This window comes from Notamacropus eugenii, chromosome 2 (assembly GCF_028372415.1).
Source record: "Notamacropus eugenii isolate mMacEug1 chromosome 2, mMacEug1.pri_v2, whole genome shotgun sequence".
NCBI lineage: Eukaryota > Metazoa > Chordata > Mammalia > Diprotodontia > Macropodidae > Notamacropus > Notamacropus eugenii.
The window spans coordinates 30120773-30146832 of NC_092873.1; the positions used below are offsets into that span (position 1 = coordinate 30120773).

General features: G+C 43.3%; 1 protein-coding gene across 10 annotated transcripts in view; it reads right to left on the minus strand.

Moving 5' to 3' along the window:
- Window positions 1-1022: 1022 nt before the first annotated feature.
- The window catches only part of LOC140524831 (golgin subfamily A member 3-like), a 67131-nt gene continuing 42093 nt past the window's right edge, over window positions 1023-26060 (minus strand). For 8 of the 10 annotated variants that reach the window (XM_072639652.1, XM_072639653.1, XM_072639648.1 and 5 more), the window contains 7 exons: window positions 11372-11572; window positions 10839-11036; window positions 7744-7860; window positions 7315-7454; window positions 6332-6425; window positions 5338-5498; window positions 1023-1385 (listed from right to left, as the gene is read on the minus strand). In XM_072639652.1, the coding sequence (XP_072495753.1) occupies window positions 1289-1385; window positions 5338-5498; window positions 6332-6425; window positions 7315-7454; window positions 7744-7860; window positions 10839-11036; window positions 11372-11572 (1008 nt within the window). In that variant the 3' untranslated portion in view covers window positions 1023-1288. Of the gene's footprint in view, window positions 1386-5337; window positions 5499-6331; window positions 6426-7314; window positions 7455-7743; window positions 7861-10838; window positions 11037-11371; window positions 11573-15775; window positions 16269-26060 lie in introns of those variants that run through there. The other 2 variants (XM_072639647.1, XM_072639656.1) reach the window with 2 other exon arrangements.

The window sequence follows — 26060 nt, forward strand, 5'->3', positions numbered from 1 at the left end:
TCTCCAACTCTTTACTGCAACTGTATTTCTACGGTTTTTTAAAAAATAAAACTCAACCAAATCCAAATTTCGCAAACTGCTAGCCTTCTGACGTAGCCATCTGATGATATTTAGTTTTGGTGGAGTAGTGGGAGGAGCTGAAGTGTGGCCTATCCAGGGATGCTTATTTGTAAATGAATGAATGTATTCTATGTTTCCAGAGCACCATGCAAAGACAGAGCAAGCAGAAGTCTAAACTGATGTGGTGTCTTAATTTTTTCCATTCCTGTGCATCAGAAACAATGACTCCTGAGCAGGAAAGTGACAGAAATGGAAGTTTTCCCTTTTTTTTTTTTTTTTTGTAAAACTGCCTACCATGCTCATAAAGTCCAGTCTCCTGGGATTGTACTTTTCTCCATGGTTTCACTGGTTTCATTTGGCTGGGGCGACTCTCACCTGCTGTCAGTTTCAGGTATAAACCTCAGGTTTTCACAACTGATGGAGAGAAGAGAGATCCTTGTTGTTATCCTGTCTTTGACCACTCTGCCAAGGTAAGATGGATCCAGGAATACAAGCCAAGAGCTAGCCAAACTATAGTGCCCTCCACTAACTATTGCCAATCTTTGTCCATATCCCCCTTTCCTTTCCCTCCCTCCCTCTTATGCACTCCCTCATCCTCCCACTTACCATCTTTTTTCTCTGCTTGTGTGGGACAAAAGGTCCTTCATGGACCTTCTGGTGACAGGTACCCCAACTGCTACTTAGGAACTTTGGTGCGTCAGCTAGAGAGAGGAAGGTTTGTCCCACTGAAAGAGAAGCAATGTTCCTTTGCAAATAGTTGAGAAAGAAAGGTGATGGAAACAAAATAAAACCCTGTCATGTAGGCACTTTTGTGTTGGAAAGGTATACTAAAAAAAACCAATCATTTTTCTAAAAACCTTACCAGTACATGTCAACTTCCCTAAATCTCTTTATACCAGATATTCTAGCAGCAAACTTAAACATGACAATGAGCCAAAAGAAAAAGAAAGACAATCCAAGAATTCTGAAATTGCAAAATGGGATTTTGCAACAATTAAATCGTTATAATTTTACTGTTTTTACACAACCAACTATATACAATGTATGTATTTGAACAATAAAGTAAAATGTCCCAAAGAAATGTTCTCTTCTCTGGAGGAAAATAAAGCTTATTCAGATATAGGGTCGTTGCTTCACTGCTGGCTGGGTGTTGACAGGGTGGTTCAGGCAAAGATGAAATTTACGAGTTTCCTAGAAGCAGCAGATGGGAAGGTAATGGAGAGGTCCATTAAGTGACAGTCCATCGATGAGTCCATGAAGGCATCGATTCATGTATTTTGATCGTTTGATCTTCCATGTGGTGTTGAAGACTATCCATTTGTTGCCTTTTAAGAAAAGGAAACAGGTCGAAGGAATAAATACTGTGTAAAATGAACCCCGGGAACAACAGAAAGAGCTATAATAATTTTCTATCACAATTATTTGAAATATTAGTTTCCAAAGCAAACAGAAAGTCCTCGTTAACAACTGGATGTGGCTGAATATAAACTTGGGTTCTCAACCTCATACTATATATTAACATCAATTGCAGCAAGATCGTACAGTTAAGCCCTTAAGGAAACCCAAAGTTCGATGAAAATGAAATCATACTTCAAGAACTTTTATCTGTTGAGAAGAGGAACATATGATAGAATTAGATAAAAAAAGAGCAAAACACCCTTATCTCTTCACCAATAACCAAGAGAATCAAAATCAGCAGAGACTAAATAGCTCCATTAAACGTAATCTGTCAAATTAGGATGTCTTGCAATCGTAGAAATATTCAAAGGAATCACTCATCCCCTAATGGATCAAAGGTGATCTATCCACAGACAATCAACAACACATACATCAAAAATCATCTCTTGAAACCCCCCCCAGAAATTATGAGTTCTGAGGACGTAGGCATCCACACATGCCAACCCAAACTTCGGCAAAGAACCCCCAAAAGCAAATATCCTTAGGGCCTGTTAGATATCTTCTCCAAAAAGACTTGCTGGGATAGAGAACTGATCACCTCTTGAGAAAACCTATTCCCCTTTGTGTCACCTGGAATTCTGGTGATTTGCTAATTCCACTGTTTGGCATTCTGACACATGAGACTCAGCTTTCTTCCATGTGACTGCCTTTCAAATACTTGAAAACTGCCACAATTCCTGCAGATATCCTCTTTCCCCAGCTAATCATGCCCTCGTCCTCCCTAGATAAGCTGGCAGGGCCTGAAGACCACCAATCATTATGACTACACTTTCTACTTTACCAATGAGCTTCACACTGCCTTTTGGATGTGTACTTACTGAGGCAAGGTACAGAGAGATGATTGCCTTCCTAGGTCTGGGTATGTTCATTTCTTATTTCAGGAAAGATCGCTCTAGCTCTCTTGTCTGACATATTACACTACTGACTCAACTGGAGTTTGGAGTGCACTAAAAGGCCAGATTCTTTCAGGAAAATCTCTGCCTAATTATGCCTGCCCCTACTTTGTTAGTGAAGTAGATTTTTTGATCCTTAATTATTTTATTCTAGCAAATAATTTTATACTCCAAAGAGACCAAAGAAGAAGGGAAGAATAGATACGTGCAAAATATTTGTGGTAGCATTTGTTGCTACAGCAAAGAACTGAAGACTGAGGGTGTGTTCATCCATTAGAGAATGACTGAAAACATGGTATATGAAAGGAAGAGAGTGTTGCTGCACAGTACGGAGTTATAAAAGGAAGTGAAATCTAGGAAGGCATATGAGCTGACAGATTAAAGCACAATTACATACACTGACAGCAATGTGGTAAAGAGAAATTCCTCCAAAAGACTTGAGACTCTGGTCAATGCAATGATGAATCAATGAGTCCAGAAGACTAGTAATGAAGCAGGCCTCCATCCTCTTGGTACAGACTATAATTGCAGAATCATACTGTCTTTAGTGATAACAGATGTGTGATTCCCCCCTCTCTTCTATTACCTTAGTCTGTTAGAATGGGGGCGGATTACGTTTTCTTCAGGGTGGATTAGAAGGAAGGATATGAATATTTGGGGGGCAAGTGTAACAAGAAGATACTGATTCCAAAAATAAAAAAAAATGAGCTACAAAACATTTAATTTAAATTTAAATTTAAGAACATCCAGCAAAGAAGAGAATCAAGTTCAGAAAAGGGACATAGACATATGTAAGCCACACAAAATAAATACATACTTTGAAATTACCCAAACTACATATAATAGAGATTCATGTTTCATACACAATTCTCTTTTTCCTCTTTATTCTATCGTTGATAGAAATAGTCATATTGGTTGATGTTTGTCAAATTCTTAGTTAAAGAGACCAAAAATAATTTCATCTTACTAGATTTGACCTAATAACTTTACCATGTGAGATCTTTTGGCATCTGACTGTTAGAAGTGTTAACTGTCTTGGAAAAACATGCCATCTATGCCTAAGTCACTGAGGTATGACTACGACTTCAGTCTTGTCTTTCATCTCCTTGTAAATCCATCTGAACGTATTACTTTCTAGCCACTTTCTTCACTCATTTTGGAAAGGACCGCATGGGAAACTTGGTCAAATGATTGGCTACAATCTAGAGAAAGGATAGCTCCAGCATTCCCCTTCCTGAGCAGTCTAATGACCCCGAGAAGAAGGGAGATGAAATGCACTGTGTGTGACTTTGGGAAAGCTAACACCAGGCGCTGACACTTCCTGCTTTTCTAGCAGTTTTCTAGCCACTCCCTAAATAACATGCTCTATAATTTCTCAGCAACAGAGGTCACCCTCCTTATTCTCCATGTGCAGACTTCGCTCTCTTCCCTTTTGAGAAGATCAGGACACTCGCCCTCCTTTGGTCCTCTCCTGTGCTCCATGATTTTCCCCAAATCCTAGTTTGTGGCCTCACCAGTGACATCTGCCTTATTTTTCCCATCTTGAGAGCTCAACTGTGCCTCGTGCCCTGAAGTCGCCAAGGACAATCAGGTACCTCTCTTAACTGACGCATCTTCCTTTTGAGCAGCTATTTCAGTATAAAATGGATTCTCCTTAGTAAAGAAAACAAAAGTGCAGTAGGAGGGACTGCCTCTCTGCTCTCAGGTAGATTATACAGCTGGAGCCCTAGTCCCGATCCTTGTTTCTTCATCCTCTATTTCCACATTGAGATAAAATCTTTTAAGAAGTTTAAATTTAAGTTAAAATTTAAATTCAAGAATTTAAGTTAAAATTTAAAAGTGAGAGCCTTTTCTTCTGTTCATCCTCCCTCACAATCAAAGATATTCCAATGAAAAGAATGTAAAGGTATCCTCTAAACTGGTCAAAACAAGGAATATTGACCAGATGATGTGGGGTTGTGACGTTCTGTAGTGTCCTACTCTTCTTGACCCCATCAGGCATTTCACATGGCTTAAAATGGTCCTGCACTACAGAGGAAGAAAGCAGTCTCAGAGAGAAGGCAAGCAGGTGAGGGAGAGGGTGAACTAGCTGTCTCTATGTCTAGCTACTGATTAACATAGCCTCTCCCCTGGCATCAGAGGCCAGCTGGTCTTCTCTAGAGTCTTAAGTCTGCTTAGTGTTGCCTTCTTTCATGCCGTTCCCCTTGCCTTGGAAGCCCTTGTCTGCAGTCTCTGCAGAGTAGAATCCAAAACGCCTCTGAGAATGGTCCAATTCAGTCTCCCTTCCTTTGAATCGATCTAAAACTTAAATGTGCCTGTCTTTCTGTATTATGTGTGTCTATATACTAGAGTTGTTTGTAAGACTCTGCTAAGTTCTATCTCCTATACTCAATCCTAGGTGCACACACAGTATGTATCAATAAAGGATAGATGAGTGGAAAAAACAAAATCACTTAGAGATATCCCACTCTGGCCAGGGCTGCCCACAAGGGGAGGTCTCCTGGTAGAGTTTGGAGCAGGTCTGTGCAACCTGTGGCCCTCGGGCTCTGGAGCTGGATGCAATGAGTCCAAGGACTTCCTCTCCACATTTTCCTCTAAATTTGTCAGTGGCCAAACCTGAAATACTCTGGTAGGTAGCACAGGGCCCATGAACCACAGGTGGGGAAGGCCTGGGTTAGAGGCTCACGCTATGTTGGGGATCTGTTCAAGGGGAATTTTCTTCAGGTGTGAGTTGGCAGACGGAGTCCATAGGTGATCCTGTTCAAATCTGAACCTTTTGTTATCTTGTGAGAGGAAGCAACATGGCACAGTCACAGGGCAGGAAGAGATTTTTAGGTTGGCAGATCCACTTGTTGTGCATTTGGCATAAGTAACATGAAAGGATGTTCCAAACATACCATAATAAATGATAAACAAAAGGTCCTACCTGAGTTGGTGGAGAGAGATGTGCAGGCTGTGGAGCTTCTCCTTGCTCACAGTGGGCTGGGTATTGAGCAGCTCCTCTAGAAGGGAAGCAGGGACAGGGCAGGATGGAAGTTGAATGGGAGTCACAGGGAAGGATTTGATCTCTCCCTTCAGTTCCTTCCTCTGAAAAACAAAGGTGTTATTTGTGTTATTAGTGCCTACCGTTTAGAGACACAGAGAAAAACTGCAGGGGTGAAGGAGGGAGAGAGATAAAATAATGGTACATGTGTGCAAACCCAAGCTTTCTAAATGTGCACAATGTTACCCAGTTATTGACAGGAGGGCCCCCAAACTCAGCAAGTACAATGTTGGTGTTTTGATGGCCCCCAAGTTGTAGCTAATATTTGGATTGCATTTTCATGTTTGTAAAGCACTTGACATGTGGGAACTGATGGGGATTATATGAATTTGCCAAACTCATGATCATCAATATCATCTCCCTTAGATATGAACCAGTAGATGAGGATTTTCCATGAAGCACTTCTGGCATCATAAGCAACTGTTACTTGTACAATGGGTCATCAGGCTTCACCTTTATTTTACTGGGACATTTATTTCAGATGGATGAATTACAGCAATCATCCTCAAACGTATGGAAGTCCTCTAAAGACATAGCAGGAAGACCCCATACAGAGTGAGCCTTGGGCGTGCCATGGCCCAAAGCAAAGGATGCCTGGGACCTCTGGCCTCTGAACAGAAACATTCAGGAGCAGTTTTCTGGATTGGGTTTCATTCCAGATCTCCTGAGCAGGATAAATTCCAGAACCTGCCACTTGTTGGGGGCCTAAAGATCTTTCCATCACAACACCTCTTCCTCTTGGGACATTAACTAACTACAAACTGGCAGCTACAGAGGGAACATGATTCTGCTGGCTAAGGCTCTGCAGCATGACCACGTGACCTGTCCTGGGGAGGGTATTCTGCCCCATGAGGGAGCTCAGGTCAGGGGGCATTACCTTGCTCATCTTGCCTTGCTGCAGCTCAGCCTGAGCTTCTGCCAACTCCAGCTTCAACTGGGACACTTCCCGGTGGTGTTTTTCCTCCTGTGTCCTAAGGATGGACAGAAGAATATCAAGTAAAAATGGCATTTCTATGCTGATCTGCAACTGGTTTTGGCTATAAAGCAATCTATGTCCAGTCTAGAAGTGATGGCACCTGGTATTGTATTTTGCATCTTTCTTAATGTCATGTATACAAGACATACAGTGATGCTCCAGAGCACTAGAGATTTATGAGCACACAGACTCCAAAAAAACACTTAAGCACAGATGTTTGATAACTACATGTTTCTGATAAATCTGCCTGATGATCCTCACCTTGTGCTGTCTGCACTAGTCACAGACACCATATGTGTTTCAAGGGTGATTTACTGTACCCTTTCTAGTTACCCTCAAGTGTGCCACCAAGGCATTTTTATGCTGGCATAAACACTGCCTATCCCTTACATCAGCTAAAAGCTTCTTTTCGAAGTTGACCTAGAAAGGGAGCCAAACTGAACCTGAGCCCCTCCTATTCCTACCCATTCTTCCAGTGCTGATTAGAGATCAAGTCCAAGGGAAAACATGGTCTAACCAGGAAAGACTGCATTGGTAATGACCCAGACTGCATTGGCAATGACCCAGACATGAAAAGACATTGTGCCTGTGTCTCTGGCTTCTGGACCTCAGGAGATACTGGAATGTATTAATAATAATACCACGAATGGCTACATTTCTTCAACACCTACTATGGGCCAGGAACTGTGCAGAAGACTTTACAATGATCATCTCATATGATCGTCACAACAACCTTGTTGGAACAGATGCTATCAACATCCCCATCTTAAGAGTCGAGACAGCTGAGACAGACAGAGGGTGAAGGTTTAGAGCACTAAGTGCCTGAAGCCAGATTTGAATTCTGGAGTCGGAGCCCAGACAAGTCCCAGTGGGGCAATACTTACAGCAGCCTATGTGTGTCTGCCTGGAGATTCTTAGCCAGCTGCTCCTTGGCCTGCAGTTCTTTCTTCAGTTCAATGAGTTCCAAGGTGGCAGCTTTGTAATGCAGCTTGTTGTGAACGGCTTTGATCTTACTTGCTGCCACCTGTGGCAAGGGGAAGCAAGAGTCAGGCCAAGAAGCCTATTAAGTTGCATTTTCTGTGAAATGAACAGGCAAATAAGCAGACCTTTCTACTTCTGGTGTAGACAAAAAGGCCTTTCAATAGTACTCCTTGAAAGATGCTGAGAAAGCCTTTGACACTACCATCTCTGTGATATGTCTTTCCAGATCTGGCAACAACCAAAACCACATAGCCCCTGGTGAGAGCTGTTCTGAGATTCAGAGGCAGCAGGAGTAGCCACATCCACCCACATCCACCTGAGCAACCACATACCTGCTCCTTGAGGCTGTGAACATTGGCCTTCTCAGTCTTTAACGCCCTCATGAATGCCTGAATCCGCTGGTTGATTTGCTGGTCTTCCTCTACTTTTTTCTGGAGAACCACCTTGACCTAGACAACAGGAAGGCAGAGGGGTGGCACATTGTCCTGTCAAGTGTCTGGGAAACCACAGTTAGTGTAAAAAGTAGAACTAGTGTTGGGTGACAGCATTGCCACAACAGCAGACCTTAGAGTGGGGGCTGTATGCTCTTCTAGGCACTAGCTCCAAGCAGGACCATGCACATTCCAATGTGCCACTTAAAAGCAAGCCACAGAGTTTTGAGTTTCTGTGAAGAGACTAAAATACTTTTCCAGAGAAACTAGGTAAAAATGGACTACAGAGATTGCAGAATGTGGAGTATTTAGTGGTGTTTCTTAGCCTTCTCAAGCAAGCATGGTCTCTAGTGGGCTCCCTGGCCAAGTCCCTGATAAAGGCAGCCTGAGTGATAGGGGGCAGAGTCAAAATGACAGAGTAGAAAGAAGAAGCTGTGGAAGCGCCCCACATAGCCCATAAAGTACTTGCAAGTATGACTAAACAAATTCTGGAGCAGCAGAAACCATAAAAGGACAGAGAATTGCAGCCCAAGACAGCCTGGAAAGCCACCAGGAAAGTGTTATCACAGAAGATGCAGAGTAGCACATAGCCCAGGGTGGACGGCATGATGGGGCAGGGACGAGATATGGAAGAGGTTTCAGGGAGCCACCAGCTGCAGCATTTTCCAAATTGCTCAATCCACAAATGACAAAGACAGTTTCAAAGGTCATGAAAAAGCTCCTTTGCCAAGGAGAAAGGAATGTGGAATGCTTTACAAAGCAGAATTAGCCTAATGGAAAAGGAGGTTCAAAAGCTCACTGAAGAAAATAGTTGCATAATCATTAGAATGGAGCAGATGGAAGTGATTGAGTGTATGGGAAACCAAGAAATTACAAAACAAATCCAAAAGAATGAAAAAATAGTAGATAATTTGAAATATCTCACTGGAAAAACAACTGACCTGGAAAACAGATCCAGAAGAGACAATTTAAAACGTATGGACTACAGGAAATGCATGAACAAAAGAAGAGCCTAGACAGCATTTTTCATGAAATTATCGAGGAAAACTGCCTTGATATTCTAGAACCAGAGGGTAAAATAAAAAATTGAGAGAAACCACCAATCACTTCCTGAAAGAGATCCGAAAAGAGAAACTGCTAGGAATACTTCAGCCAAATTTCAGAGTTCCTAGGTCGAGGAGAAAGTGTTGCAAGCACCTAGAAAGAAACAATTCGAGTATGGTGGAAATACAGTCAGCATAACAGAAGATCTAACACCTTCTACATTAAGGGTCAAAGGGCTTGGAATATAATATTCCAGAATTCAAGAGAATTAGGATTAAAACCAAGAATCACCTAAAGGGCAAAACTGAGGATAATACTTCAGTGGAAAAAAAGTGGGTATTCGATGAAATAGAGGATTTTCAAGCCTTTTAGATGAAAAGACCAGAAATGAATAGAAAATCTGAATTTTAAACACAGGAATCAAGACAAACATGCAAAGGTAAACAGAAAACAGAAATCACAAGGCACATTCTAAAGTTCGAATCATTACATCCTTACATGGAAAGATAATATTTGTAACTCTTGAGACTTTTCTCAGTATTTGTGTAGCTGTCCAGATTGTGCCACACATACTCACACTTGTCTGGAGAGAGAGAGAGAGAGAGAGAGAGAGAGAGAGAGAGAGAGAGAGAGAGAGAGAGAGAGAGAGAGAACAGGGTGATATGAATAAGAAGGGATGATATCTATAGAAATAAAATTAATAGGTGAGATAGGAATATATTGGGAGGAGAAAGGGAGAAATGATATGGGGCAAATTATCTCACATAAAAGAGGTAAAAATATATTTTTTCAATTGAGAAGAAAAGGGAGGAAGTTGAGAGGGAAAAAGTGAAGCTTACTCTCTTTATATTAAGCTTCAGGAGGGAATAACATGCTCCCTCAATTTGGTATGAAAATCTATCTTACACTACAGGAAAGTAGAGGAGAAGGTGATAAGTGGGGTGTGGGGCGATGATAGAATGGGGGACAAATGAGCGCGGGGATATGTGGGGGGATGATAAAAGGAAGGGCAGATGGAAGGAGGGAGTAACTAGAAGTAAACTCTTTTGGGGAGAGACAAGGTCAAAAGAGAGAATAGAATAAATAGGGGGCAGGATGGATGGAGGGAAATATAGTTAGTCTTACACAGCATGACTATTATGGAAGTCTTTTGCAAAACTATACACATATAGCCTATATTGAATTGCTTTCCTTCTCAGTGTGGATGGCTGGGGAAGGAGGAAGGGAGAGAAGATGGAACTCAAAGCTTTAGGAAGGAATGTTGAGAACTGTTTGGCATATAACTGGGAAATAAGAAATATAGTTAATGTTATATAGAAATCTATCTTGCCCTACCAGAAAAGAGAGAAGATGGGGATAAGTGAAGGGAGGGGTGCGATAGAAGGGAGGGCATATTGAGGGAAAGGGCAATCAGAATACCAAGTATTATGGGATGGGGGAGGGGAGAGATGAGGAGAAAATTTGGAACTCAAAAGATTGTGGAAATGAATGTTGACAACTAAAATTAATAAATAAACTTAAAAAAAATACATGTGTAGTGCAATTTTTCCCAGAAGAAATTTCCAAACTACGGAGCTAAGAAAAGACCTTTAGCAATGGCCAAGACAATAGCACCTTTCTAAGTAAAATAAAAAGAAGAAGAAGAAGAAACAAAGAAGGAAACAAACTCATGAGTCACTCATCTTGTTGATTTAGTCCCGGAGGTTAAAGTTGTGCCTTAATAAAACCTTGTTGAGTAAAATTACCATATATACTATAACCTTATGAAACAAGGAAAAACGTTCTCGTTTTCACTGTGGAAATTCTATCTCCACAAGGATAGATAGGAAGAAATAGTAATTCTACTCATGCCTCACAGTCAAATTGTTTCCCTCCAAACTATTCTTAAAGAAAAATGTGTTTTGATTTGAAGATCCAGGTGAACCAACCCACTAGCATAAAGCTCCAAATACCTTCAGGTTCAACTCTACTAAATCGGCTTCTCTCTTCATTGAAGTCATTTCCAAGACATTGTTTTTCTCCTGAAGGGCTTCATTGGCCTGTTCCAAAATGTTAACCTTTTCCTGCTCCTGATGTAATTGCAGAGTCAAATTCTTATTGATATCCTTCAGGCGCTGTATTTGCCTTTTGAAGCCTCTTGGCTCTTGGAGCTGGGGAGAGATTACAGTACAGGCTCCCTGTGATCTGAGCTAGTTGGACACTTTAGTGAGTAAAATATTTTGATGAATACTTATCAGGCAGAGTAATGTTCCAGGCAATAGACCACACCAATAAAATATGTGACAGATGTACAGAAGTTGTATCCATAGAGTTGTACTCAACACGACATCTCAAGAAACCAGCTTCAACCATCACAAAACCCAATCACTAGCCTGTACATTATTGCAGTCCCCACAGTCACCAGCCCATCTTTCCTGCCATTTCTCACACTCCGTTTCTGCAGCATCCCTTAACATCTCCCCCAAGAAGAAGCAGAGACAACCACCTCATCTTCCAGGTCCATCACTTTCTCCTGGTACTCTTCCAGCCTGCCCTGCAGCTCCTCATGTTGGGTCTGCAGCTCGCTGAAGGACTGCTCCCGGATGTGCAGAGTGTCCTGGACCAGGGTGATCTGTCTCATGAGATCCAGGTTCTTCTGCTGCAAGGCATCCAATAGCGAGTCTCGCTGAGGCATAGTCACCTTTCCCTGTGAGAAATCAACTCCATAAGTCACCTCCATCCAACACAACAATTCCAGTGTTCACTTGTCCTTTCTTGGGCTGCTGTTTGATTGCTAATCATTTAATATCATGTAAACCTCGAGAAAGGGCAGAGCCTGAACTAATTGACTAGAGGTAGCCCCTTGGTCTCACAGATATCTCTTCTCTACTCTCTACTTCTCTACTCCCAGAATTCCCTTTACTCTGTCAACAAGGCAAGATGAAGTAGACCAGAGCATTCTGCTATTAATGACTACCAAGCACAAAGCTCCTCAAGAGAAGGCACTATCGTAAATATATATTTCATGGACATATGCTATGTTATGTCATTTTCATGGTAAAGAAAACAGATATCCTGGGTCATATTTCAATTAATTGTTTGTCTCCTCTCTTGTCTTACTGTATTTACCACTCATTCAGTTAAGAAAATTCTTTTGCATATTATGGTTAAACATTTATGGGAATCATAAATCTGAGTCCTGCATCAGGATTGTTCTAGCACGTGTTAAAGCCTTCTCATTCTTTTGAGCACACAATCCGAATTTACATTCCTGATCCTTAGATATGCATGTTCTCCATCTTTGGCCAGCCTGAAGGGAAGAAACAATGTGAATTAAATGCCACCTAGCCTGTTTGCCTCTTTTAACCCAACTTTCAGGCAAACAATGTTTAAAACACAAACCAAAAACAGACAAATATTTGAGTGCTGACTATCATGTCTTAGGAGTACACATCTCATGCCTAATTTTCTGGTTTTCTCAAACTAAATCTGTGGTCTTGTCAGTGTAGAGAATTGCATGTATATGAGCTAGGTCGAGCTCACTGGAAATGTGTATTACAGAATTTTCTGGGGAATACAGGAGTGAAGTGACTTCCTCAAGTTCACACAACCAGGAAGTGTCTGAGGTAAGATTGGAACTTAGGTGTTCCTGGGGCAGCTTGGTTGAACAAAATATAGAACCCTGGACTTCGAGTGATGAAGAAATGATTTCATATCTATCCACACACAGGTCTGCCAGAGTCTGACTCCAACATGAAAAGGGTTTTATTCTCTTTCTCCTGACACCATGAGGACACAGGTGGACTCATTGGATTGTGCCCATGCGAGCTTCACTACATGGCCATAGCAGTTGCCAGTCACACTTCTTTGTGGCTGATCTGTGGGAAAGCTGCTTCCCACTTTCCTACCCTATTGCTCTCTATGTTTTCAGGCTGTGGACTCTACTGTGCTCCCTGTATTGTAGCCATACATCAACACTGGAAGAATACTGGTATTCACAAAGGGTTCTTTGGATGGAGGAGAAAAGGTCCCCAAAACCAACCAATGATTTCTAAAGGAATAAGAATTAAAGGGTTAGAAAAAGGAATACACTGGGAGAAAGGGAAAGGGAAAGGTACAATGAGGTAAATTATCTCACAACAACGAATAAAGAATGAACTATAACAGTTGAGTGGAAGATGGAGGAGGTGGGAAACCTTAATCTTGAACCTTCACCGTGAATCTTATTCTCCTCTGTACTGACTCAAGCAAGGAATGGCACCAGAAGGAATAACTCAGTTATGTATAGAAATCCATCTCACACTGCTGGAAAATTGAAGGGGGAAGGGCTAGGAGAAGGGGGTGCTTCTCATTGAAGAGAGAGAAGTGGAGGCAGGAATCAGAAGCAGTTCATGTTCAAGGAGGGATAAATGTTACACAGACTCCTACAAGCTTGGTTATAAAAAGATGAAGGGGTCTTTTAGTCGTTACAGAAAACACTGGACTAGGTGGTGACGGGGGGATGGACACAGTCTATCTAAAAAGCCTGATTTTGGGGGAAGAGAAATTTCATAATTTGTTAGGTTTGGAAAGTTCTCGGGGAAATCCTTATTTGGTGGAGAGATTTTGAAAATCATACAAGATTTGGTTCTTTGAAATTTGGCATTGGAGTACCATGAATGAGGAAATTGAGTCTTAAGAAAATTTTGTTTTGGTGGAAGAACAAGAAAAGCATCCTTTAGAAAGAGTCATTTTTCTGTATTTGGGTCACCAAAGAGGAGAAATAACATACACTTTCATAAGAAAAATAAGGGTATAAAGGTTGCATGGTAATTTTAAATTGTGTCAAGATCAAGTTTATAGCAGAATTAACAAAAGACAGAAGATTTCTACATAAAGACGGCAAGAAGTTCCTTTTTTGAAGATGACTTAGATGAGCATGCAGATCAGAAATCTGCCTCAGACTGTGTCTCCCCCAACCCCTAGACTGCTGTGTGAGATGAGACTTCTAAATGTGCAATTATATTTTATCTTTTTCTTTTGGGTCTCTATATCTGTCCTTACCAAAGGGACTGCCCCTTTGACTTATTAATGCGTTGATCATCATCTTCTCTTTCCCTCTTTCTATATTTGTTGAGAACAATCTATTCTTGCTTAAAGGGGAGATGGATGGAAGGAAGGATGTGTATGGAAAAGAGAGTGAGATAGCATTCATCAGAATGGAGATAGATGTGGAAAAAAGATTTGAATACATAAAAGAGGATGAATTGGGAGGAATGAGTACAATTTTTCTCTCCACAGAAATTACGTAATATATGAAATGAAACCAAAAGGAATCCATACAGGCCAGAGAGTTTTGACTTGCAAGAAATACAGGAAAATAAACTAACTGTAGGAGACACTATCAACGTGAATTAGTACTAGATTATTTTCTAGCAGAGGAAGAGGGAAATTTGAGCAATATCATGGAGAAATCATTTCCCTAAGTTCAGAATAGCCCTCAGTAGAATGGGAGACATAAGGAAGGAGTTATGTTTCACAGAGAAGGTAACACACAAAGCAAAGGTCCAACTGGTCTGGAACTTGTTTTGAGGTTAGAAGGCAGCTAAGTAGAATAAATGTGAAGTGTAGCTTGGAATTCTCATGAATAAGAAGCTAACAAATGTTGATTTCTCTTCTAGGAAAGCTAAAGGTTCATTTTCACGGTCATCCCACACCTACAGGTATGGGAAGGGAGAACATGGTATTGGAAACTATACACCCTGTATTACCTAGTCAATGAGGTCCTAGGGGACAGACTTTGTAGTCAGGTAAAGGTTTTTAAGGCTTACTTTTGTTTCTGGAGGCTGTTCTATTCACCCCTCCAGAGTGTGAATAAGTTATTTCTCATGGTCTTGCCTCAGAAGCTGGTGTTTGGCTGAGGTCATCAATGGGCTGGGCCCGTTATCCCTGGGCCCAAATGTCAGCTACCCTTACAAGCCTAGCCCTCCATTGTCTTACCTCCAGGGAACCTTCAACTACTGCCCATTCTTCATGCTAGCAAAATGCTTTTTTATTGGTTTCTGCTGTCCTGATGCCAACTTATTGGTCACGCCCTTCAAGACCCTCCATAAATCCATTCTCCACTCACCCCAGACTACTGGAGCATGCCTAGATCCCTACCACAGTCTTTCTGAATATAAGACCCAACTTGCCTCCATGATAGTGCTCAGATTCCATCTGGAACTTATCACCAGGGTTCAGTTTCTAACTGGTCCATGTGTAAGTCACAAATGTACATGTCCCTAACCAGTCTACCCCAGATGGAAGACCTATAATCAACTTTTTCTCTGGCTGTCAAAGAAGGCTTGGTTCAGTTTATCTGGGAAGGGCAGGGGTTTGCTATTTCAGGTTCCGACCACCCCCAAACCTGAACACAATGACTTGCCCAAGGTCACATAGCAACGAAGAGTCCAGTGCAGGATTTCAACCTGGCTATTATTGCTTCTATAATGAAAAGTTTCTAACAGCACTTACATGCTGCTTTAAGGTTTACACAGCATTTTCTGGAGCTAATCTCCTTCTTTCCTCCACATATTCCTAGCACTTAGAAGCTATGACTGTTTTTGAACAGATTTTTCTTTGACATACTAGGAGATGGTGGCTGAGAGATCTCAGGGGCCCGTACCAGGTTGGAAGGGGGAGATGGGTCCTCCCACCCGGGAGGTTGCCTCGCCGCTTCTGGGCCAGCTGAAGAGAACCAGGCAGGCCTGGGCTGAAGCAGGCCCAGGGACCAGGGTGAGAGCCTCTCAAGTGACCCCCGAGGCAAGGAGACAAGAAAGGCGGGAAAGTCCTTGTGATTCTGAGTGTTGAGCCACTGGCAATCTGTTGTACTAAGGGCGCTACTCTGGGGAAGGGGGAAGGTAGGTCCCTGGGACCTCCATGGTCTCACCCGATCTGTGTTCCCTGAGTGCCAGGGATGGAGGGCACTGGGCCAGGCAAGGTAGCTGCTGCGTCCAGCGATGCCATGGCAGAACGCCCCGCTACACTGTTTCCAGATGTGCACGGCACAGCCGACCAGCAGCACGACAGCCAAAGCGCACAGCAGCTCCCAGACTAGTGTTGGCCACTCTCCTGGCCCCTTGTCCCACCAATTGGCCCCCCACCACCCCTCCTCCCACCGTAACGCCCCCAAATTTCCCATCCCCCACCACATAACACCCTGGAAGCACACTGCCTCCCACTAAGGCTTGTGCTCCCACTCAGTCTCCGGCCCCCTTGGCAGCTTCAGGGTCACCAGGGTACTTGAAGGACCTCCAATCCACCTCCTCTGTGGATCCTGAAGACAACTGAGGGCTCCCAGTGAACCGTGCACAAACGGGAACCAGGCAACCAACGAACGTTCCAAGTTCCCCAAGACACAGGCTCAACCTAGGCACTGGAATGCCAGAGCCTATATGCCCTTGAGCCCCTCCCCCTCAGTTCTAAGGATGGGGCATCTTAACTGATCTAATCACTCCTACCCCTTGAATGGATTGGAGACAGTTCTGCCCCACCCAGTCCAATGGACTCCACTGAACCAGCCCCAGTGTCCCCAGTCAACCACAACTACTAACCCCAGGGACCTGGCCACACAGGAGCCTCCTTCCCCACCCCAGGGGTCCCTCAGTCAACTGAGCCCCCCGGTGAATTCTCTAGGACCACCGAAGACAGGTCAGATCTGGTCAGATTTTCCCATGTCCTAACCCTCCTAAGGCATGATTACAATCTCTGTACACCTCCCTTGAGTCCAACTTGTTGACCCCCTCAGGGGTACCCAAGCAGGGTTCTGCAGCAGCAGTATCCTCATCAAGAACACCACCATCACTAGACAAAGGTGCTAGAGGAGGATGGAAGAAGCTCACATTTGGAAATGGGGACTCAGGGATGATTCCCTGGTCAGACCTCTCTTAATCAGGGTGCTTCTCTTTTCATTCCTTATTTATCCTCTATTATAGTTTGCTTTGCATATCGTTATTTGCATGTAGTCTCCTCTGGTAGAATGTGAGCTACATTCATGGCAGGCAATGTCTTTGGTCTTTTTTGTTTTCCCAGTACATCACCCATTGCATGCTGGGTCATCTCCAGTCATCCTGATGAACATTTGGTCACTGGACCCAGAAGGCTCAGCAGGAGAAAGGGAGGTTGGTGAGGCGGTACACCCTAACCTCGCTCAAAACATAGTCAACTGCAAGTCATGTCATCTTTACTCTGATGACATGGTCTTCTTCAAAAACTAAGGACAAACACAGACCTATGAGTAGACCTAGATGCTTGAATAGGGATGCAGCTAGCTGGGTACCTCAGTTCATCTTTTCGATTTTGTAGACCCCTACCTTCTCCTCTCCAAAGGAAGGTAAATTTGAATGGCCAGAGGGCCACCAATAAACGTGCGGTTAATTGGCTATATTTCTTTCTTTCTTTCTCTTTCTTTCTTTTTTTCTGTCTTTCTATCTTTCTTCCTTCCTTCCTTCCATTCTTTCTTTTCCTCTTTCTTCATTTCTCTCTTTTTTATTCCTTCCTTCCTTCCTTTCTGTCTCTCTGTCTGTCTGTCTGTCTTACTTTCTGTCTGTCTTTCACTTTCCTTCTTTTCTTGCTTCCTTCCCTCCTTCCTTAAATTCTTCCTTCTTTTCTTCTTTCTTTCCTTCCTTCCGTCTCTGTCTCTCTGTCTTTCTCTCTCTCTCTTCCCAAACCTTAAAGCAAGTACACTCATACATGGCACACCAATATGTCCCTGACCAAACTCCACTTAATATTTTTCTGAACCTTCTTGGTTTAAATGATTATCAGTAGTCACTGTTGCTCTTTCCCTCCAGTCGTATTTACTCATATTTTTTTCTTTTGATCATTACAATGGCCATTCCCTGATTATTTCTTAAAGAGTTCTATTCATTAAACATGCATAATCACTCTCTAAGAGAATTCCAGAATAGGACTTAGCAGAAAAAAACAACATCTCCCACTGCATCCCGGCCCATCTCCAGTTATCATGATTAATATCTGGTCACTGGATCCAGAAGGCTTAGGAGGAAAATACGAGGCTGGTGACCTTGCACAGCCCTCCCTCACTCAAAACAATGTCTAGTGCAAATCACGTTATCATTTCTCTGATGTCCTTCAGAGGCCTTGGAGTCCAAGTCCTTCCCAAACAAAGGAAGAATACAACAGACAGAGTTTCAATAGGAGCCTCAGTTGTGTGGAAGAAGGTGCAGTAAGACTGCCAAAGAGACTTAGGGGGATTCTGTTTTAGATAGCTTGATCTATGGCTGGCCAAGGTGGGAGAGTACCAACTCTTGGGAGCATCTTTAGAGCTAAGTAGATTAATGTTTGGTAGTATTCACTTGTCAATGCAAGTGATCCTGAGAGTTGCACTTAAGGACCTCATTTAAAGTTTATTCAATTTTTTTATGAAGATGTGACTAAGTATTTCATTTTCTCTCCTGTTGATCTGATCTATTTACATTTATATATATATATTCATGTCTTTCTCTAAAATTGTTTCATACATTGGCACGTTATTAAACATAATATCTCCTTTAAATTGCTTCAATTTTACATTAATTAGTTATAAAGATATCTTTACATTTTGTTTTTTACATATTTATCTTCAAATATATCCATCTCCCACGAAGAGACTTCCCTTAAAATAAAAGATTTTAGAATGTGTAGCACAACTAGCCAATACATCAAAAAGTTTTTACATTAAATCAATATTCCATACTGATAGACCCTTAATATTTCAAGGGAAGGAGGGAAATAAATTTTGATATCTCTTCTAAATGGATAAAGAGTTCATTAGACTTTCATAGCATTCAGTTAAATTTCTATAGAAGTTCTTGACATTCATACAGTTCAATGATTGTGGACCTTGTTGAAGTGGTTCTTCATATGTCAATTTCTATTTAATCTTGTGTCTTCCCATGTAAAGGAGGATGATCAGAGAGTTTATGAACGATGAGGTGGGGCATTTAGCCACATTCCTAGCCTAATTCCTCAGGCTTCTCAAAGAGGTTCAAGGCAAAGTCCTGGGTAACTGTGTCCTTCAGTTAGGCTGAGCAGAGAAGAAGTGGAACTTCTATCAGGGTAGTAGCTTACTCATGTAGTTGGAAGTGCATGTGTTCTCTGTGAGTGCTTGCAGAAGTGTCTGTGTTCTCTGGGAGTGTGCTGGACACTGTCTGACTTTCTTTTGGCCCTTCTATAGGCACCAAGAAAGGGCTTGTGTCCCCTCCACCATCTGTTGGGATGGTGCTGGGAGCAGTGAAGGACAAGGCAGCTGAACCTGCCTCTGCTGCTGCCTGAGTATCCCATGCCACTAGTGTGGCCTTTCAAAGCTCTCTAGATCCTTGGCTGACTGTGGACTCTACTGGAGTCAAGAAGCATGGGAGGTTTATGGGAGAAATCAGCATCACTCTGGAGGATCTCTTAGGTGAAACTGAAGTTTTTTTGGGAAAATCCGCTGGTCCACCGGGTGTCTCAGATCTGAGCCTATTTGTGATCATGGCCACAATGAGAAGTGTACACAGAACGGTAGCTGAGCCTACAGGGATTTCCATGATAACTGTCTCTGAAATAGAATCTCTGACTGTGGAGCTCATCATGGGGATGCTGGTAGACTCTGCTGATTTGCTGGTAACATCAGACTCCCTAAGCCCATGAAATGTGCTCCTGGAAGAGAATGCTACAATCAGAGGAGTTGGTTAGTTTATGTGGGCAGGTTTGGTGTTATTGTCACAGGGATATCCATTTTCTCTCAGTGGGATAATACCCAATCTCCTGAGCTACACTTTCCTCCCCCATGCACATCATGGGCACTTCCTCCCGTAGAGCACTCTCATCAGCCCTGCTCAGGCCTTGAACCTATGCTCTAGCCATTTCTTTTCGAGCCTCCTTACTTCCTTGATGCCCACACAAAAGACTAGTCTTGAAGGATTCAAGCTTAGTCTCCAGAAATTCAGCCCTGGTCTACCATGGTCCCCATAGGTGCATCACTCTCCTCATATATTTTTTCATCGAATCCAAGCTCATGCTTCATCTCACTCTCTCCTTTACCGTACACGGGTACACTTTCATCCCCCAGATCCTCTCCAGGTCTGGAAATTTGACCCAATCCTCTCTCTCATACTTCTCTAATGTCATGTGTCCATGTACTCCACTTGTTCCCCAGGTACCATTCCTTCATGATGAGGCACTCAGTTGCCTCTCACTGGTTACCACTCCTTTCTAGGCCTTGTCTCCCCCATTAGATGCAAATTCCTTGAAGGCTGGCTGCCTGAGGAGCTCCATTTCACACTGTTTCCCTATCTTTGCTGATATAAGCTGTGACCTTTGACAATGCAGAGATAAAGTTCCCAATAAGGCCAGTGCAGACTGCTAGGGCAGTTTGACCATCCAGGGTAGAAATGCTTTTGACTTTCAAGCCCGTGGGTAGTTTTCTGTGGTGCTGGAACAGTGACTTCAGCAAGCATTTTGAAAAGAAAAGTAGCAGCACTGGTGCCTCTTTCAAGCAATTGCTCCCTTGGCCCAGTGGATAGTGCTTGGTCAGAGGGTGTCCACAGGACTAGTGCCATGTGTTATGGGGTTTTCTGAAGGGCAAAACAAGGTGGGATGGGTCCTGCTGGGTTGTGTCCGTGAGATGGCACCTTTGGAATCCTGGTCCTCCTCCAGCCCTGAGATCAGAGTGAAATCTGATAGAGTAACTGTGTTAGTGACCTTGATTGCAGTACAAGACAATGGATGCTTTGTGTCAATCTCCCATGGGGCTTTGGTGATTTTAAATGAACTTTGAATTTCAAAGAGTATGGTCTGGGTCACAGCAGACACACTTGAACCTCATCTCATATGGACAGGAGTCACTGTAGTTCCCCCTCCTACCCACTGCCAAGTGGAAGAAGGGTATATATCTCTGGCAGTCAGAATGACCTCAGTACTTTTTGGAGTCTCCTCTGCAATTGTAGGAGGAGGTATGGCTGAGCTCAATTCAGCTGCTGTGTTGAGCCCTGGAGGAATTGAGTTGATACTTGTTATTGTCCTGCATGTAATCATGCTCTCTGTAGTCAGAGGAACCTCTGAGCTCCCTTCTGTCTGCTTGTGAAACAATATGAGCCTCAGTCACCACAAAAGTTGAGCCTGCCATGGTGATCAATGAACCTCCAGGATTAGTGTTTGAGAACAGTTGATCTTCAGTAGAAGTGGTAGTCTATGGTTCAGTTGTGCTTTTCTCTGACACTCTACTTGGAATCTTGGGGCTGAGAGTGATCACAGGACAGAGAGGGCCAATATCTGGGATTTTGGTGATAAAGGTGATATCCGGCCTTGGGACAGTTGAGCTGATGTTCCCCGTGGTGAGATAACTGGCTTCAGCTTCAGTAGATGAGGGGGAAACTGTGCTTTGTCCAGGGAAAACCATGCAAGTGGTGCTGGTAGTAAGAAGCAGTGCTGAGTTCACTTGAGATTCTGTGCTGTGCCCTGTAAGAGTCATAGCGATATCCCCAGCCTTCTTCTTCAATGGAGACTGGAGATTTTTTGTTGCAATCACCAGTGGAAGTAAGCCACGAGTGGTACCTAACCCCCTTGGTACTTCTCCCATAAAAGCAGCTGAGGACATAGGAGATACAGGTAAAGGAGAGTGATCAGTGAAGCACCTGTGCTACTTTCTCCCACTGTACCCAGAAGCTCTTGGTTGGGAGGGGACTCGAGATAAAAAGACACCATATCTGTGACCCTGCTGCTGAGGATGACACTTGGGCTTTCAGTTCCAGGAATATTTAAGGTCATAGCCTTAGACTTATAAGTATCCTCAGAGATGGTGACTGTAGACAAAGGAGAGAAGGTCTGGGGCAAAGTAGACATAATATCTACCAATCCTGTTGACATATGTGGCTTCAGTAGAGGTCAAGAACCAGGGAACCTCTGTTTTTATTTCAGGCAGAGCCCCAGCAATGCTGGTGATGGAGATAGCAGGTGCTGGTGAAGTGAATACCAAGGATGAGTCTGATTCTCCTTCAAGCCTGACCCCGGACGTACTTGGAGAGTGGCAAGGAGTACTGTAGCCAGCTAACTCTGCCCTAGACCCTCACAAAGGAGTTGAGATGTAGTGAGCTGTACTCTCAGCCAGAAGAAACATCCCCGGGATGAGTGTGCCAGCCTGTGATGCTGCAGTGCTACATGATCTGATGGTCTCCCACACTGATGTGCTACTAGAGGCCAAACTGCCATGTCAATGTCCACTGTCACCTAGTTCTGAAGTCATTCATTGGTGCAACAGAGGGAGTGCCTCCTTCAGGGGGTGTGAAATCTGTCCTGTTGGACAAGTGCCTGTTAGAAATCTTGAATTTGGTGTCTTGTACACATCTGAAATGCAACACATCCAAAATTCTACTCATTGCCCCTCCCTGTAAACCTTCATTTTATCTCAGTTTCTCAATTTCAGGCTATCACCATCTTCCTAATCACCCATGCTCACAGTTCAAGATTACTCTCTTTCACTCCCAATCCCATGTCTAATCTGGTGATAAGGAATACAGATTTTGCTCTCCTGACACCTCTGCTATATGCTCCTTCACTCCTGTGACCCTATCATCATCCTGGTGCAAGCCCACATTACCTCATTCCTGGACTATTGCATTAGCCTTCTGGTGGGTTTTCTTGTCATAAGACACTCTTGTCCATCCTCTACTCAGCCACCAAAATGATTTTCCTAAAGCCCACGTCTCCCCATGCCATTTTACCATTGAATGAAATACAATGGCTTTCTCTTACCCCCAAGAATCAAATAGAAAGTGCTGGTTGGCATTCAGAGTCATTCACAGGCTGCCCCCCCTTTTATTTGCCAATCCTCTTGTAGTGACACTGGCCTTCTTGCTCTTCCTTGCATTGCCTCACCATCTCCCAACTTAGCACATTTTCGCCGACTGTCTTCCATCCCTGGAGTCCTTTCCCTCCTCATTTTACTAACTTCCTTCAAGCCCCTGTTAAGATTCCCCCCTTCCTGTAGAAAGGTATTCCTTTCCTGTCTATAGGAAGGTGTGATCTTAATAGACATGATGCCCTTGATTCTTACGGGATCACTATTAATTCTAGTGTCCTTCTTTTATTGATAATCTCCAATTTATCAGGTATTTACCTCATCCTCCCACAGGACTTGTCAAGAGGCCAGCTCTCAGCTCATCAGGAGAGACATCCCTGATGCAATTTCACTGGGCTCTGAGAGAGCTGTGTGGCCTGTTGGAGTAGCTCTCACGCTAGGGTCCTGGTGGAGAAGGCAGAATCAGCACTGCATGTAGCCACTGGTGTAACAGAAACAGTATACTTCTCAAAAGCTGTGGGCTATGTAGGTTCAGTCGCAAGTGATACAAGTGGGATTCTCTGAGCTCATCACACTTCTTTCAGAGAGTGAAAAGAAAGTCCTGGAGTAACTGGTCTCTTCACTGAGGCTGGGCAGACAAGAGTTGGAGATCATATAAAGCCATTCAAGTTACTCCTTGACCTGTGGGCTGCTTGTCTTAGAGTATCATGTGGTCTATAGGAAATTGTTGCCCACTCTTTTACACTCCATTGACTTTTCTATAGACACCAAGAAAGTTCGTGTGTCTCTTCCAGGAGATGTTGGCATGATTCTGGGAGCAATGGAGGACAGGGCACTGACCCTGACTGTGTTACTGTCTAGGGCAGGCATCCTACTTTTCTGGGGTGATTCACATCATAGACATATCTGGGTTTGGCCCAACTCCCATGGCACTGATGGATGTAGGATTTGAAGGTAGAGAAAAAAATGGGCCTGATTTCAATTCCTGTTATTCAGACAGAGACATGGGTAGAATCAAATCCAGTGGGCCATGGAGCCTGGGTGGTAGTGGGACTCTTCCTAGGGGATATTTCTGATAGAAGCATGTCCAAAGGGAATGCAGAAAACATTGTCCTGGCTGTACTTATCTTTAAAAGGACTGCTGGAGATTGAGCTGACTATGGCCTCTATTGGAGGCAAGGAAAGTATTGGGCTTTCAGCAAGCCCAAGGCATCTCCAGCCAATGTTTCATGTGATATTGAGGCTTCTGTGAAAGAGTACATGATTATTCTCTGTTTTGTGGGCCTGAAACCAACTGTAATGGTGGCCACAGTGAGAAGGTGGAGCTTCAATGGCTCTTGTACCTGGAGTTGTCTCCATGATGATCATCTCTGTTGCAGTGACAGAAATGGTATCTCTCTCAATAGAGACAATCTTGGGGATGCTGGTGGACCCTGTTTAGTCTCTTCCAAAGTCGGATCCACTGACATTATCCAATGTCACTATTCTTGAGTTGGAGAATTCTGTGCTCATGTAAGTTAGTTGGAGTTGGCAGTTGGTTGAAGTGTGCCTAAGTGTTGAAGGACAAATTTTGGCCTCATTTAGACAGATTTTTATTGCCTCTTAACATGGCGCCTTCTATATTCAAGACATCTCCCAAACCACTGCCTCACTTTCCCCTGCATTCATTAGTTGAGCTTCAGTTCCTGGATAAGCCTTACCTATGGTGTAAGGATTCCATCAGAGACTGCTATACACTGCTATGCTAACCTTAGTGTGGCCACGTTTGTCTCTGAGCCCCATGTAAGTGAACCAATCCCATGACAAGATTCATTTTTGACTCATGCAGATCCCAGGACGACTTGCAGAACAGAGATAAGAAGAGAAGGTACTGATCCTTACTTGCAATTTTATTGATATCTGTGGCAGAGGAATGAATTAGGATAGACAGTTAGACCCGGGGGCAGCTAGATTGCTCAGTGGGATAGAGCACTGGTTCTGAAATCAGGAGGACCTGAGTGAAATCCAGCCTCAGATATTTGACACTGGCCATGTGACCCTGGCAAAGACACTTAACCCCAACTCTCTTGCAAAAAGATAAAAATGAAAATTAAGCTCAGATTAACTGACTGATTGATACTTGCCCAAGCCGTTACCCACAGTTCTCCAAAGTTGCTATTACCCTACAGGCTTCACTGGAGAAAGCAATTAGACAGGAAAATCTGGGTACCACATTTCAGGAAGTATGTCAAAGGAATATGATTTAATATACACTACTAACGCTTATCCTTGTGAGGCTTTGGTCAAAGGTTCACATCTACTTTAGAGTTTTCTCTACTTTAAAATATTTGTACTAGACAACTAAATTCCCTTCAAGTCCTAATAATATGAGTCCATAAGGGCAAGCAGAATGGTGAATTGTTGGCCAAGTAAAGATGTTTGCCATTCCAGTCATGGCAAGAGATATGACTTCAGATGTAGCAGAAGATGAGGTGCTGTCAGTTCTTTCTCCTATATGAGTCACAGAGCTACTGCTGCTAAAAGTAGCATGACTTGCCACTGTTGATACAGGACACAAGACTGTTTTTGCTCCAAGCCTGAACCCCAGGGAAAGGAGGGTGTAGTGTAGAGTGGAATTGCCATCTGGCCTGGTGCTAGACACTCCAGCATGACTTGCCTTGAGGTCAGCTGAGGTCTCAGCAGGAAAAGATGCCCTGGCACCATTGCTCCCCATCCCCGACTCATCTCAAATGAACGGGTGCTTATGGAAGCCATATAACTAGCCAGCTGTCTGTTTGCAAGAGTGATGAAAAACCTAGGATCTCTTCTAACACTAGGAGGAAAAGATGTTTCTCCAGTCACTGGTCCAACTGATCTGGCTGCCCTCTCAGAATGCAAGGTCTCCCTGTGTTCAGAGGTAGGAGGTAGAGTTTGTGTTGTCAGGGCTCTTGTCGTGAGAGGAGAGGGGATAGCTTGAGAAAGGTTGGCTCCTTGTCTTACATCATGGGAGCCAACAGTGGATGTTGTCTCTGGCCTGGTAAAAGTTGGCGATCTCACTGAATGTGTTTGATATTTGAGAGTTGTGTGGTGTTTGAGTGTACATTCCAGAAAGAAAACAGACAGTGTTATAGGCCCAGATATCCCTTGGTAGGTGCCAAGGAAGAACATGTGTTGGGATGATCCTTATAGCACGATGGTGCTGGGCAGCTGAGCCAGACTCTCTTCAAGTCTAGGAGTCTGACTTCGGTGGGGTAGTGACCTCACCTTGTACTGGATTCAGTGCTGGGTTTTCTCCTGGTTCTTTGCCATGGAAAGTTGAAAGAGAGAAGGACATGGAGGCAGGAGGACTGGTGCCCATCCCTAAAGCTGAGGCAGTTGTGCAGAGGATATCTGGTCGAATTGTCATAAATATTGA